This window comes from Taudactylus pleione, unplaced genomic scaffold, assembly GCF_031769625.1.
Source record: "Taudactylus pleione unplaced genomic scaffold, aTauple2 ptg000391l, whole genome shotgun sequence".
NCBI classification, from domain to species: Eukaryota; Metazoa; Chordata; class Amphibia; order Anura; family Myobatrachidae; genus Taudactylus; species Taudactylus pleione.
Window position 1 is genome coordinate 15,817,947 of NW_028284792.1, and position 19,176 is coordinate 15,837,122.

Genomic DNA, 19,176 nt, shown 5'->3' on the forward strand with positions numbered 1-19,176 from the left:
ACAGCCCTCTCTGCATGCTGCCGACTGGTCCTGTGGCAGCGCTCCTCCCCCAGGCCAGCCTCCTCTCTGCTCCTCGGCGGCCATCTTCTCCAGAACGCATGGTGAACGCTGCTGGAAGCGCTGGACGGAAGCATCGTGGTCTGGGTCCCCCCGCATACCTCTCCTCCGCTGTGGCTCAGGTCTGTGTATGCAGCGCTGTGTCCTACCAGGCCCTGTGTCTGTGTAGTTGAGTGATCAGCGCTGTTAGTGCAGGAATGGTTATTTCTCTGCATTGTATGTGACTGTGCTAGTGCTGCCTGTAACTTTTCTTCTCCAAACTGTCAGCTTTATTACTGTCCCTGTTTTTTCTGCTAAAGCCCTTGCGGTGCGGTGCTGCAGGGTGGTCTCTCGCCTATTTAATACTTAATTGGTGAGAGAGGTCACATACGTGGTGCCATCATGTCTGAAAGTGATTTTCCCCTCCGGCTACAGTGTACCACGTGCAAAGTACCGTTAGCGGAGGGGGAGGGTAGCGCGGAGGGCCTTTGCCGGCAGTGTTTGTCCATGGCGCGGCCTATTACGGTTACAGCACCGGTACAGGAGCCGCCCTGGGCTTGTTTCGCTCAGGCGTTAACAGCTTTAGTGGGCCAGTTAGCTCCGCACCCCGCGTTTACTCCGATGGGTTTGTCCCAGCAGTCTCTGGTGTCGTCACCCATGCAGGGGTTCCCACGACAATTGGTGGTACCCCACAGTTTCCCTATTTCCCCGCTCCCGGGTTCTCAGGAGCCAGCGTGGGTTAACTCCCTGACGAGTTCTGTACAGCACTTGTCGGATGTGTTGCAAGGGGAGTCTGTGATGCGGCCTCATAAAAGGCCGGTGGCGTCTCTGTCCGCTCCTTATGAGGATGACGAAGGGACGTCTGATGATGGGGAGATTCTGGATCCTTAGCATCAGCGTCCTTAGTATGGAGAGGTTCCTGATCGTAAGTCCAAAGTATATATTCCTGGACTTATTCGGGCGGTCCGCACAGCCTTGGTGATTGAGGACGAAGTTCCCCCAGCGGCTAAATCTAAGTATGCCTTTTTCAAAGATGTGAAGGGCGATGCCACAGTCTTTCCTCTTTCGGGTCAGTTGGTGGACCATTTAGAGGAGGCGTGGAAACAACCTGGCAAAAGATACCAAGCGCAGAGACGCCTGGCAGTGGCTTATCTGTTCGCGGATAATTATTTTGCGAAGTGGGAATCCCCTCCACAGGTGGATTCTCACGTGACCCGTCTTGTCCGTAGTGCCACATTGCCGATGCCATCCATGTCCTCCCTTAAGGATGCTACGGACCGCAAGGTAGAAATCTGCCTGAAGTCCGCTTATTCCCTTGCAGGGGGGGCAGCACGGCCGGCTATGGCCATTTGCTGGGTTGCCAGAGCGATGGAGCGCTGGGCGGATTCATTAGAGGCTTCTTTTGAATCCGACTGTCCGGCCGAACAGGCGGAGTTGATTGGCAATCTCCGTGATTCGGCCACCTACATCAACGAGGCGGCTCTAGACATTAGTACTCTGGTGTCTAGAATTTCTTCAGCAGCGGTAGCTGCTCGTCGCACCTTGTGGCTGCGATCCTGGAAGGCGGACGCAGATTCCAAGAAAGGTCTGGAAGCGTTGCCGTTTACCGGAGAAGTTCTCTTCGGTCCGGATCTGGATAAGATTGTGGCCACGCTGGCGGCAGCCAAATCTGCTTGTCTCCCGTCGGCCGCTGCTCCTTCTGGTTCTGGACCATCGTCCTTTCGGTCATCTAGGGCCCAGGGCAGGCCCAAACCACAGTCGTTTCCTCGACAGGCTGGCCCTAAGAAATCGGTCAAGCCCCGGAAGCAGGCATGGAGTACCAGACGTCCGGCCCCCAAGCCAGATGACAAGCCTGCGGCCTGACGGTCCGGGCCTCCCTTTGGGGGATCCCAGGGTGGGAGGCCGCCTGCTACAGTTCGCCCAGTGTTGGTCGACCACTACGACAGACACTTGGGTTCTGGAGGTGGTTTCCCACGGATACGCCCTCTCCTACCGGCACAGACCCCCGGCTCGATTCTTCACCACGGGTCTACCATCAGACCGGAACAAGGCTACGGAGCTGCGGAAGGTATTGCACACTATGCTCCAGGCTGGAGTTATAGTGCCTGTTCCATTCTCACAGAGGGGCCAGGGTTTCTATTCAAATCTATTTTTGGTACAGAAACCCAATGGGTCATATCGTCCGATTCTCAACCTCAAAGCACTCAACAAGTCTTTGCGGGTCCCGAAGTTTCGGACGGAGACCCTACGGTCCATCATTCTGGCGCTGGAACCTGGGGACTACATGGTGTCATTGGACATACAGGACGCTTACCTGCATGTCCCTATTCTTTTGCGCCATCAACAGGTCCTCAGGTTTGCAATCCGCAGCGACCACTTCCAGTTTCGGGCGTTACCTTTTGGCCTGGCAACAGCACCACGTGTTTTCACCAAGGTGATGGCGGTCATGGCGGCTTCTCTGCGGCTGCAGGGAGTCCGCATGTTGCCGTATTTGGACGACCTGTTATTGGTGGCAGGATCTCCAGAGCTCCTGTTACGCCACTTGGACCTGACCATTGCACTGCTGCAACGGCACGGCTGGCTAATCAACTGGCAGAAGTCCACTCTAATCCCGTCTCGGAGGATTGTGCATCTTGGAGCCTTATTGGACTCGGGACAGCAAAGGATCTTAGTGACGGAGGACAAGATCTCTGCTTTACAGTCAAGGGTGCGCAGTTGTCTGCACAGCCGCCGGGTGTCCTTACACTCGGCGATGAGGTTACTGGGCTCCATGGTGTCGGTGTTCGACATGGTGGAATACGCCCAGTTTCACTCCAGACCTCTGCAGCACCTGATCCTGTCCAAGTGGAACTGGCTGCCTCAGTCTCTGAAGTCCCAGACGATTGTGCTCACCCCGGAGGTTCGCCTGTCCCTTGCGTGGTGGTTACAGACGACCCACCTCAACAAGGGACGTCCGTTCTGGGTTCCAAATTGGGTCCTGTTGACAACGGACGCCAGTCTTCGGGGCTGGGGAGCAGTTTCGGGTCCACACTTGTTCCAGGGCAGGTGGACGCCGACAGAAGCGGAGCTTCCAATAAATATCTTGGAACTCCGTGCGGTCTTCAATGCTCTCCAGCAGGCACAGCGGTTTCTCCAGGGTCGCCCGGTGCAGGTCCAGTCGGACAACGCTACCACCGTGGCCTACATAAACAGGCAAGGAGGAACTCGCAGTCGGGCGGCTCTCGTAGAGGTCTCTCGGATCCTGGTTTGGGCGGAGCGCAATCTTTCGGCCATATCAGCGGTCTTCATCCCGGGAGTGCTAAATTGGGAGGCGGACTTTCTAAGTCGCCAGTACGTTCATCCGGGGGAATGGTCCCTGCACCCGGACGTTTTTCAACTACTGGTGGACAGGTGGGGTCTTCCAGAAATCGACCTCATGGCGTCCCGGCACAACAACAAGTTGCCGGTGTACGGGTCTCGCACAAGAGACGAAGGGGCGTCTCTGGTGGATGCTCTGTCCGTCCGGTGGACGTTCCGGTTCGCATACCTGTTCCCTCCGGTCTCCCTTCTTCCACGGGTAATCCGGAAATTCAAACAGGAAGGAGGGACGCTCCTGTTGATAGCTCCCGCATGGCTCAGACGGCACTGGTTCTCAGACCTTCAGGGTCTGTCCGTGGACAGTCCTCTGCGGTTGCCGCTACGACCGGACCTTCTGTCTCAGGGTCCTTGCCTTCACCCGGACCTGACTCCGCTGTCTTTGACGGCGTGGCTGTTGAGACGGCCATGCTGAGGTCCCGGGGGTTTTCCAGCTCTGTGGTGCGTACCATGTTACGAGCTCGGAAACCGTCTTCCGCGAGGATATACCATCGCGTGTGGCATACGTTCTTCCAGTGGTGTCGACCGAGAGGTTATGCACCGCGGGAGTTTCGTCTGTCTCGGATTCTCGCCTTCCTGCAAGCGGGACTAGATCATGGGCTTCGCCTTGCTTCTTTGAAGGTACAGGTTTCGGCCCTATCTGTCTGGTTTCACCGTAGGATTGCTACAATCCCGGATGTGCGCACCTTTATGCAGGGTGTTCTCCGCATTCAGCCGCCCTTTGTTCCACCTGTGGCGCCTTGGGATTTGGCTGTGGTCCTGAGGGCTCTCCAAGGACCGCCGTTTGAACCACTGAGCTCAGTGGATCTTAAATGGCTAACAGCTAAGACTGTTTTCCTTCTGGCCATTGCTTCGGCCAGACTTGTTTCTGAGTTAGGGGCTCTTTCTTGTAGACCCCCTTTCTTGGTTTTTCATGGGAACAGGGCAGTGCTCCTCACTCGGCCCGAGTTTCTTCCCGAAGTTGTTTCCCAGTTTCATGTTAACGAGGAAATAGTTGTTCCGGCCTTTAACTCACCGGGTCTTTCCGTGGGTGAGGCCTCTTTGGATGTTGTGCGGGCCTTAAGGACTTATGTTGACCGCACTTCTTCGTTTAGGAAGTCGGACGCTTTGTTTGTCCTCTATGGCTTCCGTAAAAAGGGTTGGCCTGCTTCAAAGCAAACTTTGGCAGCCTGGATCCGTATGGCTATTTCTGAAGCTTATCTTCATGAAGGCCTACCGGTCCCCCCTTCTCTGAAGGCTCATTCCACGTGGTGCCTCGGCAGTTCAGATCTACAAGGCTGCTACGTGGTCCTCTGTCCATACCTTCGTGAGGTATTACAGGTTTGACACCTTCGCCTCTCAGGATGCTTCCTTCGGGCGGCGGATTCTCCTTTCTGCACAGGAGCGTCCCCACCCTTAAAGGATACTGCTTTGGGACATCCCCAAGGTATCCTGTGGATACCCTATGGACCCTGAAGTAGAAAATTTGAGATATGGTAAGAACTTACCCTTGTTATCTCTATTTCTACGAAGTCCATAGGGTTCCACAGGACTCCCTCCCTGTCGCACCTGTGCTGCAGATGGGCTTTGCTCTGGTCACCGGTTTTCCGTCTCCCTCTGGTGAGAATGTGATTCTTGTATGTGTCCAGATCTTTTTTCTCTCTCTTCCTTCTCCTCCTCCGGCCTATGGCTTGATAACTAACTGAGGTGCCTTGGCTCGGGGGCGGGGTATAGGAGGGGGACCCTAGTGCATCCTGGGAGGCTGAAAAGCTTAACTCTATGGTGCCCAGCGACTGACGTCACACCTATACCCCAAGGTATCCTGTGGAACCCTATGGACTTCGTAGAAATAGAGATAACAAGGGTAAGTTCTTACCATATCTCATATTTTTGTTACTTTAACAAATACTATTTACTAAGCCTTGGATGGAGATAAAGTACCAGCCAATCAGCTCCTAACTGCTAAGTCACAGGCTGTTTGAAAAATTACAGGGGGTGGTTGGCTGGTACCTTTATGTTCACTTTATCTCCAGCCAAGGCTTAGTAAATAGACCCCTAATTATGCAGGCTTTAATTGCAAATTTGCATGAGTTGTTATGCTACTCTAATTTGAAATTAAGCCTCAATTCTAAAATGAAGTTGGAGAATAATACAATATGGTGGCTGTTGTGTGTTTGCAATACATTCTGGCCCTCATTCAGAGCCGTACGCTCTGAGCAGAGCGCACGCTCTGAATGAGGGCCGTCCTCCATAACTATGGAGCGTCCTCCTGGACGCTCGTATAGCTGTGGGTCACCACCCACAGCCTATACGAGCGTGCAGTTTGATTGCCGCGATGGTCTTGACCATCGCGACCATCGAAACTGCGAGCCGGGGCCTGCGGTTGAGGTTTTCAACCGCAAGGCCCGGAGTGATTTTGGCTCTATCAGAGCCAAAATCACTCCCACTGACATCACTAGTGATGTCAGTGGGCCGGCTTCTGACGGTAGGCGTTCCCTTAGGAACGCCCCCGTCAGGGAGGCACGCCCCCGGCACGCCCACCAAAGGGGGCGTGCTGTCAATCAACATCGACAGCACGCCCCCTTTGATTAGACACAACGAGCGAAGGAAAGTCCTTCGCTCGTCGCGTCTGGTGCATGCGCACGACGGAGCTCCCTCCGTCGTGCGCAAGCTCAGTGCAGAACATCGACCCACTTGCGAGCGGACAGCCGCTCGCGAGTGGGTCTGAATCAGGCCCTCTGTGCCATGAAATGCATCAGTAGGTCTTGATTGATAAACTACACAGAAATCATTGGTTGTGACAAGAGAGGCTCATACTAATTTGAGTTTGTTGAAAAGTCCTAACGATCCTGCTAGGTCCTGCGTAATCAGACTTTTGAGTTAACCGATTTCAAAAATATCTTTCTTTTTTTTTTAATCTACCTTCATTATATGTTAAAAAAACTAAACTAACTAAAATTTGACATTTTAGTTCAAATCTGTAGCTCACAGTTGAAAGATGTTAATAATAAGCTATAACATTGCTACCTTCTCTGCATGCTGAAGCTTCAAAATTTACATTTTATAGTTGTCATTTTTTTTTTTTGATTCACATTCCTTTGTTTGAAGTTCAAAATGAACTTTCACGTGTGAAAACATTGGAAATACTAATCAATGTAGCCTTGTTCAATTTATGGAGAATTTTCGTTCAGAACGGCTTTGAAACCGTTTTGAGCATAATTAACTGTGAGTCATAACTAATTGGATGATGGTTTTCCTCAGTCTGATTGAACAGGACAGATGAAAGCTGGTGTTTGGTTGATATTAGTGTATCCTCCATATCACTAATGCTGGGAATACTCTATACAATCATCTGTCCAATCTGGCTGGTTGGAATGAAAATCTGGTAATGTATGGAAGCAAATGACAATCGACCATTTGCTCACAAACACTGGAAAACAGACAAAAATGGTTGTTCAGACAAATTGGTTAAAACACACGAATGTAACCAATTTGAACAATTGTTTTTTGTCCGTTTTCCACTGTTTAAAACCATTTGGTTGATTGTCATTGGCTCCCATACATTACCAGGTTTTCATTCCAACCAGCCAGATTGGACAGATCTCTGACATATAAATGTATAGTGTATGCCCAGCATTGCAATTCTCCTTGGTCTGTCACTTGTCTGAATGGGTTATTGAGTCTACTATATATTGCTTATAAATTGGTTTAGGCCAGTGGTTCCCAAACTTTTTTTTTTGAATCACTGCGCCCTAGAGTATCAGTATAGCACCCCTAAGCCAAAAGTTTTAGTGAGAAATTCAGAAAAAAATGTAGTATGTAGTAAAGTGAAGTAAATTAAATTGTGCTTAACTATCATCCTTGGGGTCAGTAATGTGGTTGTGGATAGGTTTGTGATTCTGTTTGTCCACATTTACATTACATTGACCATAAAAAATTTGATTTGGTGCCGGACCACCAACCTGAGGCACCCCTGCAAGTGTCCCTAGACACCCCAGGGTGCCGTGGCACACGAACCACTGGTTTAGGCTATTAATATTTATTCTGATACATAAACTTGTAATGATCATTGCAGATGGAGTTAACATTATCAGGAAAAAAATGAAAATATATTGAATGTGTATTGATTTGTATTTGGAATAAAATGTATGAATTGGTAGTGATTATCTTATGTCGATTTTCTCTTACAGTGGACCAAATTTACCACTTGGCTTCTCCTGCATCTCCTCCAAATTACATGTATAATCCCATCAAGACACTGAAAACCAACACAATAGGGACACTGAACATGTTAGGTGAGTTATAGAATAGGATATAGACTGCATATGCTGACAGTGCTGCTGGCTATACTGCATCTAGATCTGGCTCATCAAAATTTTTTAGCTCTGCTTTGATCATTCTTTGCATGAAATGTGTTCTAAACTGTAACCGATAGTGTTGTTGTTTTCTAGGACTAGCGAAACGTGTTGGAGCCCGGCTCCTGCTAGCTTCCACTTCAGAGGTCTATGGAGGTAACTACCAAAGGTTTTGGGGGTTCTTGGTGAAACAATGAACTTCTAATGGAAATTTTTTAAGCATCATAAAATTCTAAGATTACGCTATACTGATTCAGTGCTCTTGATTTTGTTATGAACAAGCATGTTAGAAAGTTGTTTTACATTTAAAAAATCTCTACATTTTTTCTATAAAACCTCCAACACCATTTGTTCACATTTGTTTAGCAGCATTTTAAATATTTTCAATCATTTTATATTTACCTGTAAGCTCTAATAAGTGGGGGAGAACAACGTTGTAGAACAAGTCGTATACTTAGATTATTTATTAATAAAGTTGAAAACTCATCCGAAAATCTTTCCTGATGTTGTTCATATTTTATAAACCTAGAAAAATTATTGCGTATAAAGCAGGTAGTGAAATCAGGGTTTTTTTTTTTGTTTGTTTGTTTTTCCTTCAGATCCTGAAGTACATCCTCAAAATGAAGACTACTGGGGACATGTGAATCCTATTGGTCCCCGAGCATGCTATGATGAAGGGAAGCGTGTGGCTGAAACAATGTGTTATGCTTATATGAAGCAGGTTGGTTGCTTTACATTCTGCTGAAACTAAGGGTGCATACACACCTGTACGATATCGGGCTGATTTAGCAAAATCGTAACGACAAATCGGGCATATCGTGCAGTGTGTATGCCCAATTTGCGCGTACCTGCGGTCGCATGTGATATCGTGCGATTGCCTGTACTGCACAGTTAATCATACAATATCGCATGTGAGCCTGTACAAGTGAATGAAGGACGGAACAGTGATTGTTCCGTCTTTCATTAAATCTTTCAAGTGTGTACCGGCAATTATGCGATGTCCAGGGAGAAGGCAAATCGCCCTGAACATCGGCACGATTGCTGGTCGTTTAGGTGTGTACCCAGCCTAAATTCTCTACTTTGTATGTTTGTGTAAATATTTATGTTCACGTAAGTAATTCACTGCAGTTGGGTGTGTGTATATGCGTGTGATTAGTCTTTCTTTCCAGCACCTCATTGCCCCTCGGCCTCTTTCTCTCCAGCCCCTCAGCCTCTTTCTAAAATGGCAGCCAGACTAGGATATGTCGGCTGTGTATTATTTTTTTCTTGCATGTCCCTGTTTCAGAGCCAGTTTCATTATTTCAGCACTGTTTTGTCACTCTTTTGGCTGTTAATGTAGAGAAGGCGTCTCTCAAACAAATGTGTAATTACACTTAAAGTTTCTGGCTCAAGTAATTAATTATTTCATAAAACTATTTAAACATTTGCTGAGCTTAAACAGCACTAATTTAAATTGCTAACAAAAGGCTACACATTAAAATACAGATACAATATTGCTTAATGTAGGGAAGGTTCGGTTCTACTCTGTTTTTTTCGTTAAATTAGTGAAGGTTCGGATTTATCCTATTGGCTATCCAAAACACGTGAGAGCTGGGGAGCAAATAAGATGCCAGTTTTCAGATCCAAACCGCTCATCTCTCATCTGGACTGATATTAAAATGCTGTGTTTTGTAGTGTGCAAATTAGCAGTCTAAGGGTCAGATTTATCAAAGCTTGGAGAGGGATAAAGGGGGATATGTATCAACTCTTGGAGAGAGAAAGTACCAACCAATCAACTGTCATGTTACAAGCTGTGTTTGAAAAATGACTGTTAAGGTTGGGTACACATTAGACTATGGCAGATGCAATGGACGATTCAGCCCAGGGCAGATGTGACAGACGACATATATTGTGGTCCATACACCCCATGCGACTTGGTGAACAACCACGTGCTATGTCGTTCCCCCACCGCATCCACATGCATGGCATCGTTAGTCGTATCTTCAGATTTAGCTGCTTGTAGGACTGACCTAATGATGCTGCTGGAGCGTCTATAGCTCGTACACACTTGACAATGTGAACAATTTGTAGTTCCAATCCGTCGGAATCTGGCAAATCATTAAAAAAAAATAGTCTCTGAACCTAGCTTTAGGAACTGATTGGTTGGTACTTTCTCGCTAAGGTTTGATACATGTCCCCCTAATCCCAATCAATCAGCTTCTGTCATTTTACAGGTGATGTTTAAAAAAATGATAGGAGCCGATTGTCTCTCGCTCTTTTTTTTTTTTTGTCATCCTCCTGTTCAGTCTAGCTGCTTTACTGAGCCCTATATAAGTTCATGTACTTTAAAGAAAAAAATAAAATGTATTGTGCATAGGTATTGTTTAATATTATCTGAACTGATGTCCTTATTGTTGACAGGAAGGGGTGGAGGTCAGAGTGGCTCGGATATTTAATACATTTGGCCCACGTATGCACATGAATGATGGAAGGGTTGTCAGTAACTTTGTTCTGCAAGCACTACAAGGAGAACCTTTAACTGTAAGTACTCGGGAATGTCAGCTTTCATCGCTTATTGTGGTGTGCACAACCAAGCCCCTTTATTCTGCATGTAATGTAAACTTGCATCTTGCATTCTCTTTCTTTCCCACTTTGCATAGATACAACCGTTTGCCACACACCTTAAACTGCTGGTGCTATTTTATTATCACAAGGGATTGAGACAGGAACTTTAATTGTAAATAATTATGGTACAGTTCTCTATTTTTCCATAGATTCACAGTATCTCCTGTCGGATACCTCGTGGTAGTGCTGGAGAAGTCACCGTAATGATATTAATAGATACATTATTTCCCACCCCTCAATGCTGAACAGCTGTCTAGGTATATTGTGACTCAGGAGGATTGCAATTTAAAATAAGCGCAATTAATTTAAAAAAAAAACTGACAGGAAAATTCGCTTTTATTTAAATTTCTCACCTAAAATGCTCACACCTCCAAAACATGTGATTCCATGATCTGATTGTCCATAAAGTGAATGCTCATGCAGCAGACTGTATGGAATCAAAACCAAATGACCTTTTCTACAACAGTACTGTTGGACAGAATTAGTATGGGTCCTGCGGTGTAGCGGTCTATATAATATAGAAGCTGTCAATACTGCTCATTGGACATTTCTATATCAGACATGTTGGTGAATAGTTTGAGTTTTGTATTTCTACATCAGGGTCCATAGGGTATCCACAGGATACCTTGGGGTATAGGTGATGACATCAGGCATCGGGCACCATAGAGTTAACTTTTCAGCCTCCCAGGATGCACTAGGGTCCCCCTCCTATACCCCGCCCCCGAGCCAAGGCATCTCAGTTTCGTTGATGCCCGGCTCAGAGTCGGAGCACCTGTTTAGAGGGGGGCTAAGGATAGCCCCTGAAGTTTTCTTCGAGGCAGCTGTGGCTGCACATCTGGAAGTACAGCATGGACAGTCACTACTGACGTCCATGCTGGCTTCCCTACACCCCGCCGGTACCAGAACGCCGGTACTGATCCGGGGTTGCTGGTAAGCATCTTGGGTCCCAGCTAGCGGTGACCCCAGATGTTTCGGACCATGGCCGGATTCAAGGGGGCAACAGGTAAGCAGCAGGGTCCCGCGGTGGGTCCCTGCTGAGCACATGGTCCAAAGTCCCCAGGCAGGGGGCTCCCTGCGCTTCCACTACCCCCTGAGACAGCGGACCGCAGCTTAACGGTAGCGCTGCGGCGTCCCAGGGGTTAATTGCATGCCAGGGGAGCGCGCCTTCCCTGTACACAGCCGGCGCCTCCCCCGCTGCACACAGCCCTCTCTGCGCTGCCGATTGGCCCTGAGGCAGCGCTCCTCCCCCAGGCCGGCCTCTTCTCTGCTCCTCGGTGGCCACCTTTGCAGAAGCAAGGTGAACACTGCTGGAAGCTGCTGATCGGTGGCATCGCGGCCTGGGTCCCCCGGCATACCTCTCCTCCGTTGACTACAGGTCTGTGTATGCAGCGCTGTGTCCTACCAGGCTCTGTGTCTGCGTAGTTGAGGAACAGCGCTGATAGTGCAGGGATTAATTTCTTCTGCATTGTATGTGACTTCTGCTAGCGTCTGCTGTCTGTACTTTCACTTTCTACTGTCAGCCATTTTACAGTCCCTGCTCTTCTTCTGCTAAAGCCCGTGCGGTGCTTGCAGGGTGGTTCTTCCACTATACTAATGAGTATCAGTGAGAGGGGTCACATACTTACCATCATAGTATGGGGAAGAAGGAGAAAACTTTCTTGTTTGGGGGCACTCAAATGTAAAGGTTATAGTCAAAATAATATATAAAAAATAACTTTTATTAGATATATATTAAAATACCAACAACAAGTCTAAGCCCATTACTTAATGGCCTTGCTGTTGGAATAACAGCTGTAAATTGTCACCAGCAGAACACGAACATACATAGAACATAAGACGACATATAATACAATACTTGTCACAAATGTGTGAAGCTAAGTGAAATATTACAAATTGGTCTCTAATTCTCTCTCTCATACAGTATTTATTTATTTATTTATTAACAGTTTCTTATATAGCGCAGCATATTCCGTTGCGCTTTACAATTGTATTGAGACCAATGTAAGACATTTTCTAGTTCAAATGACCACATGGTATCATCATAGCACAATGGCTAATCACAATTGCAGCAGAAACATCCAAGGAAATCTTCTAGAAAAGAGTATGATAATGATAATACAATATTCAATATAAATTACGTAAGATATCACAGCACAATTCCACTGAACAGTAATTTAAAGCAATACAACGAAAAGGGGGTCAGATGGAATAATAACTGACCCTACAAATATCAAAATAATTATAAGTAAATCACAGGTTGTTGTGAGAGGCAGATCACACATAAGTCGCCTGTGATGCCAGGTACTAGTAGACAGTAAAGTTATAGGTAAAAGTTAAGCTACTCCTTTATATGGAGTTTACAAAATAGCAACTGCTGCATGCCATTGTATAGCCATTGAATGGCATGTGAGCGTACTATAAAGGTACTCCCAGGGTAGGGAATAAGTATAATGAGTATCTGCTGTTGGACTACGTTAAAAAGAAGGTCCTGGTGTAAACATTGCAGGAACCTCTAATAGACGGACCCCAATGAGAGTACTCATAGAGACAATAGTACTAGAAATCGTAATGGAATGAAATAACACAGCATAGGTTTGCAATCTGTGCTGCTGCCAGTCATGTACCAAAAGGTAGTGGTGAGTGGTGGGAAACCCAGATCGCATATGCAGTGATGAGAAGAAAGAGTATGAGTGTAGCTGCACTATGGCTAATACAGGACAAGTGGAGCTCTGTTGCCCTAAAGGTATTGCAGGGTCACAAACTTGTCTCTGTTTAATATAGCCGCAAAGTGCGCTAAAGAAACAGTAGTATGAAAAGTACCTGGGCGCTCACCTCCAGGGAGCCGGTGTATGGTGTAGGAGATCTGCCGCTAGAAGAGCCTGTCAGTATGCTGCCATGACGAATCCCGCCTGTAAACTCTATATAAAGGAGTAGCTTAACTTTTACCTATAACTTTACTGTCTACTAGTACCTGGCATCACAGGCGACTTATGTGTGATCTGCCTCTCACAACAACCTGTGATTTACTTATATTTATTTCGATATTTGTAGGGTCAGTTATTATTCCATCTGATCCCCTTATCGTTGTATTGCTTTAAATTACTGTTCAGTGGAATTGTGCTGTGATAACTTACGTAATTTATATTGAATATTGTATTGTCATTATCATACTCTTTTCTAGAAGATTTCCTTGGATGTTTCTGCTGCAATTGTGATTAGCCATTGTGCTATGATGATACCATGTGGTCATTTGAACTAGAAAATGTCTTACATTGGTCTCAATACTGTATGAGAGAGAGAATTAGAGACCAATTTGTAATATTTCACTTCGCTTCACACATTTGTGACAAGTTTTGTATTATATGTCGTCTTATGTTCTATGTATGTTCGTGTTCTGCTGGTGACAATTTACAGCTGTTATTCCAACAGTAAGGCCATTAAGTAATGGGCTTAGACTTGTTGTTGGTATATTTATATATATCTAATAAAAGTTATTTTTTATATATTATTTTGACTATAACCTTTACATTTGAGTGCCCCCAAACAAGCGAGTTTTCTCCTTCTTCCCCATATTACGTTTATCTATACTCTCATGGGGAGCACCTCCACACTTTATAATATTTCTTCTTGATACCCATACTAGGGTCTGATATTCATAATTGTGGACTTTCATTATTCCTTTGATTAATCATATCCAATATATTAGATCCTGTGCTCAAACTATATCCTCCTATTCGCCTTTTCCCTGGTCATTTATACTTACCATCATGTCTGAGAGTGAATTTCCTCTCCAGCTTATGTGTACTAAGTGCAGTGTACCGATAGCGGAGGGGGAGGGTAACGCAGAGAGGCTATGTCGGCAGTGTTATTTATTGGCACGGCCAATTACTGTCACGGCTCCAATACAGGAACCTCCCTGGGCTTGTTTCGCTAAAGCGCTTACAACCCTGGTGGGCCAGGTAGCTCCGCCACCTGCGTTTTCCCAGATGGGATTGTCCCAGCAGTCAGTGGTGTCGTCGCCCATGCAGGGGTTCCCGAGACAACTGATGGTACCCCACAGTCTCCCTATTTCCCCTCCCCAGGTTTCACAGGAGCCTGCGTGGGTTAATTCACTGACAAATTCAGTACAGCATTTGTCGGACGTGTTACAAGGGGAGTCTGTGTTGCGGACTAGTACCTTAGTCAATTTGATTTAACCACCTGTGCTCAACCATTGCTATCCCTAAAACCTTCTTCACTGCTGGGGAGCCTTATGGACCGTGTTTGGGAACCTCTGACCTAGGAGTTTCATTTCTTCACTAGCACTTGAGTAGTTCCCAGTTATTCTAGTGTCCTGCATTTTTCCCATTGACATATGCCCTGAAAGTGTTTTATATAGTGTATACAACATCCAAAAATCAGTTATTTTGTATCTGTTGAACCCAATGAAATTTCCCTTTTTAAAATAATTTTTAATTATTTTGACACCTTTTAAGAACGTTTTTCTTACGCGTACAATAAGCATAGTCTTGTACATGCAGGACAACTTTTTAATGGGCTTTTTTTAGACTACTGTTGGTGTGGGATTTCCATATGAACTAAATTAACTTGGTTGTTTTAAAGAAAGTGTTATGTTCCAATCAACACCAATAGCATGTGTCATGCGTTGGTCTTTGTACCATTTGCAGGAAATGTATGCCCCTTACAGAGGTGGTCCTATTCATAGTCTTGGTAAATGTGCTTTTAAAGATGTTGACAATCATGGTCATATAACCTATTTGAATAGAGGTACAAGGTGAAATTAACCCAATATCATGCAGGAACCATAAATAGATCCTAACAAATACAAGTGGCCGCAACCCAATTAAAATTGAATGTGAGAACTACAACAAAGTCTTTAAAAAAAACTTCTTAGCACTACATTTTCTTTAAGAAAATCTTACTGTGCTTCCTCCTATATCTTTCATTGTCGCCCGCATTACTTTGGATCCCAGCCTCCGCTCTCTCCTATTGCCCCATACTCTATATCTCTCTCCACCACATTTATATTTCCACAGGGCTTCTGCTGCCATTCCGCTATACAGTCTGCTTTAAAGCTGCATAGATGGGAAATGAGGAAATATGAACACACACCTCTCCGAGGGCTGCATCCTGTTGTCTCCTCAGAGCACTTAGACAGAACTCTGTGGTGACTATGCTGGAGTTAGATTAGCCTCCTGTATTTAAAAATGCACCAACGTTCTAAGGGGCCACATTGGGTCTGATTCAGAAGTGGATCCAATGTTGATGTTGGATACAGTGGAGCAATGTTTTTCCCCTAGCCATTGTTTAGCAACGCGGTCTCAGAGAGGATTTTTCTACATCAGGGTCCATAGGGTATCCACAGGATACCTTGGGGTATAGGTGATGACGTCAGGCATCGGGCACCATAGAGTTAACTTTTCAGCCTCCCAGGATGCATCAGGGTCCCCCCTCCTATACCCTGCCCCCGAGCCAAGGCATCCCAGTTTGGAGTCGGAGCACCTGTTTGGATGGGGGCTAAGAATGGCCCCTGAAGTTTCTTTCAAGGCAGCTGTGGCTGCACATCTGGGAGTACAACATGGACAGTCACTGCTGACGTCCATGCGGTCTCCCCTACACCCCGCCGGTACCAGAACGCCGGTACTGATCCCGGGATGCTGGTAAGTGTCTGGGGTTACGGCTAGCGGTGACCCCAGATGCTTCGGACCATGGCCGGATCTAAGGGGAGCAGGTAAGCAGCGGGGGTCCCGCGGTGGGTCCCTGCTGAGAACATGGTCCCCAGGCAGGGGGCTCCCTGGGGACTGGCTGCAGCGTGGAGCCAGGTACTAACCTGCGCTTCCACTATCCCCCTGGGACAGCGAGCCACAGCTGAGCGGCAAGCGCTGTGGTGTCCCAGGGGTTAATTGCATGCCAGGGGGAGGCGCCTTCCCTGTATACAGCAGGCGCCTACCCCGCTGCACACAGCCCTCTCTGCGCTGCCGATTGGTCCTGTGGCAGCGCTCCTCCCCCAGGCCGGCCTCCTCTTTGCTCCTCGGTGGCCATCTTTGCAAAGCATGGTGAACGCTGCTGGAAGCTGCTGATCGGTGGCATCGCGGTCTGGGTCCCCCGGCATACCTCTCCTCCGTTGGCTAAAGGTCAGTGTATGCAGTGCTGTGTCCTACCAGACTCTGTGTCTGTGTAGTTGAGAAACAGCGCTGATAGTGCAGGGATTAATTTCTTCTGCATTGTATGTGACTTCTGCTAGCGCTGCTGCCTGTACTTTCACTTTCTACTGTCAGCCATTTTACTGTCGCTGCTCTTACTCTGCTAAAGCCCTTGCAGTGCGGTGATTGCAGGGTGTTTCTCCAATTATACTAAGGAGTATCAGTGAGAGGGGTCACATACTTCCCATCATGTCTGAGAGTGAATTTCCTCTCCAGCTTATGTGTACTAAGTGCAGTGTACCAATAGTGGAGGGGGAGGGTAACGCTGAGGGGCAGTGTTATTTATTGGCACGGCCAATTACTGTAACGGCTCCGGTACAGGAACCTCCCTGGGCTTGTTTCGCTAAGGCGCTTACAACCCTAGTGGGCCAGTTAACTCCGCCACCTGCGTTTTCCCAGATGGGATTGTCCCAGCAGTCAGTGGTGTCGTCACCCATGCAGGGTTTCCCGAGACAACTGATGGTACCACAGTCTCCCTATTTCCCCTCCCCAGGTTTCACAGGAGGATGCGTGGGTTAATTCTCTGACATCTTCAGTACAGCATTTGTCGGATGTTTTACAAGGGGAGTCTGTGTTGCGGCCTGTGGCATCCCTGTCTGCTCCTTATGAGGATGACGACGTGACGTCCGATGATGGGGAGATTCTGGATCTATCTGACCAGGAACCTCTCCGTACTAAAGAGTCGTACCCTAAGTCAAAGGTATATATTCCTGGCCTTATTCGGGCAGTACGCACGGCTTTAGTTATTGAGGATGATGATCCTCCGGTGTCCAAATCCAAATATGCCTTTTTCAAGGATATTAAGGGTGACGCCACAGTGTTTCCTCTTTCTGGTCAGTTAGTAGACCATTTAGAGGAGGCGTGGAAACATCCCGGAAAACGGTATAAGCCGTGGCTTATCCGTTTGCTGACAATTATTTTTCTAAGTGGGAATCCCCTCCGCAGGTGGATTCCCATGTGACACGCCTAGTCATAAGTGCCACTTTGCCCATGCCTTCCATGTACTCCTTGAAGGATGCTACGGACCGCAAGGTGGAAATCTGCCTAAAGTCCATTTATTCCCTTACGGGGGGGAGGGGGGGGGGGCGTCCAGACCGGCTATGGCCGTATGTTGGGCAGCCAGAGCTGTGGAGCGCTGGGCTGATAGTTTGAATGTATCTTTGGACTCTGACTGTTCAGGCCGAGTTGGTGGGCAATCTCCGGGACTCGGCCACTTACATCAATGAAGCGGCCTTGGATATCAGTATCCTCACCTCTAGGATTTGTTCTGCAGCTGTTGCTGCTTGTCACACCTTATGGTTGCGATCTTGGAAAGCGGAAGCTGATTCCAAAAGGGGCTTAGAAGGTTTGCCTTTAAATGGATAAGTCCTATTTGGTCTGGATGTGGACAAAATTGTAGCTACGCTGGCAGCAGCCAAGTCTGCATGTCTCCCGTCTGCTACGGTCCCTTCAAGTTCGGGTACGTCGTCCTTTCGGCCTTACAGGGCCCAGGGTAGGCCTAAAGCACAGTCTTTTCCTCGACAGGCTGGGCCCAAGAAATCGGCCAAGCCCAGGAAACAGGCCTGGAGTACCAGACGTCCGGCCCCTAAGTCAGATGACAAGCTTGCGGCCTGATGGTCTGGGCCTCCCTTTGGGGGATCCCAAAGTGGGAGGCCGCCTGCTTCAGTTCGCCCAGTGTTGGTCGATAACTACGACAGACGCCAGGATTCAGGTGGTTTCTCACGGGTATGCCCTCTCCTTTCGGCACAGGCCTCCATCCCGGTTCTACACCACAGGCCTTCCACTAGACCAGAATAAAGCCTTGGAACTGCGGAAGGTTTTGCACACTATGCTCCAGGCTGGAGTTATAGTGCCTGTTCCATTCTCCCAGAGGGGCCAGGGTTTCTATTCCAATCTGTTTTTGGTGCAGAAACCCAATGGGTCTTACCGTCCAATACTCAACCTCAAGGCCCTCAACAAGTCCTTGAGGGTGCCTCGGTTTCGGATGGAGACCCTTCGGTCCATTATTCTGGCGCTGGAACCTGGGGATTACATGGTGTCATTGGGCAGTCAGGACGCTTACCTGCATGTCCCTATTCTTTTGCGCCATCAGCAATACCTCAGGTTTGCAATCCACAACGAACATTTCCAGTTCCGGGCGCTGCCTTTTGGACTGGCGACAGCTCCACGAGTGTTCACCAAGATCATGGCGGTCATGGCGGCTCACCTGTGGAAGCAGGGAGTCTGAATGTTACTGTATCTGGACGACCTTCTGTTGTTGGCAGGGTCTCCAGAGCTTCTACGCCATCTGGACCTGATGATTGCAGCGCTGCAGCGTCACGGCTGGTTGATAAACTGGCAAAAGTCCACCCTGACCCCGTCTCAGAGGATCCTGCAGCTCGAGGCCTTGTTGGACTCCAGGCAGCAGCGGATCTTTGTGACAGAGGAAAAGATCTCTGCTTTGCCGTTGAGGGTGCGCAGTTGTCTGCAGTGTCGCCGAGTATCTGTGCACTCGCCGATGCGGTTACTGGGCTCCATGATGTCAGTATTCTACATGGTGGAATATGCCCAGTTTCACTCCAGACCAGAGCAATTGATCCTGTCCAGATGGAATGGACTGCCTCAGAGTCTAAAGTCCCAGACGATGGTGCTCACTCTGGGGGTTC

General features: G+C 47.7%; 1 protein-coding gene across 2 annotated transcripts in view; it reads left to right on the top strand.

Moving 5' to 3' along the window:
• The window catches only part of UXS1 (UDP-glucuronate decarboxylase 1), an 80,901-nt gene that overhangs the window by 45,024 nt on the left and 16,701 nt on the right, over window positions 1-19,176 (top strand). For both annotated transcript variants that reach the window (XM_088445980.1, XM_088445981.1), the window contains exons 7-10: window positions 7,560-7,664; window positions 7,821-7,880; window positions 8,324-8,445; window positions 10,125-10,244. In XM_088445980.1, coding sequence (XP_088302106.1) covers window positions 7,560-7,664; window positions 7,821-7,880; window positions 8,324-8,445; window positions 10,125-10,244 — 407 coding nt within the window. The remainder of the gene's footprint in view (window positions 1-7,559; window positions 7,665-7,820; window positions 7,881-8,323; window positions 8,446-10,124; window positions 10,245-19,176) is intronic.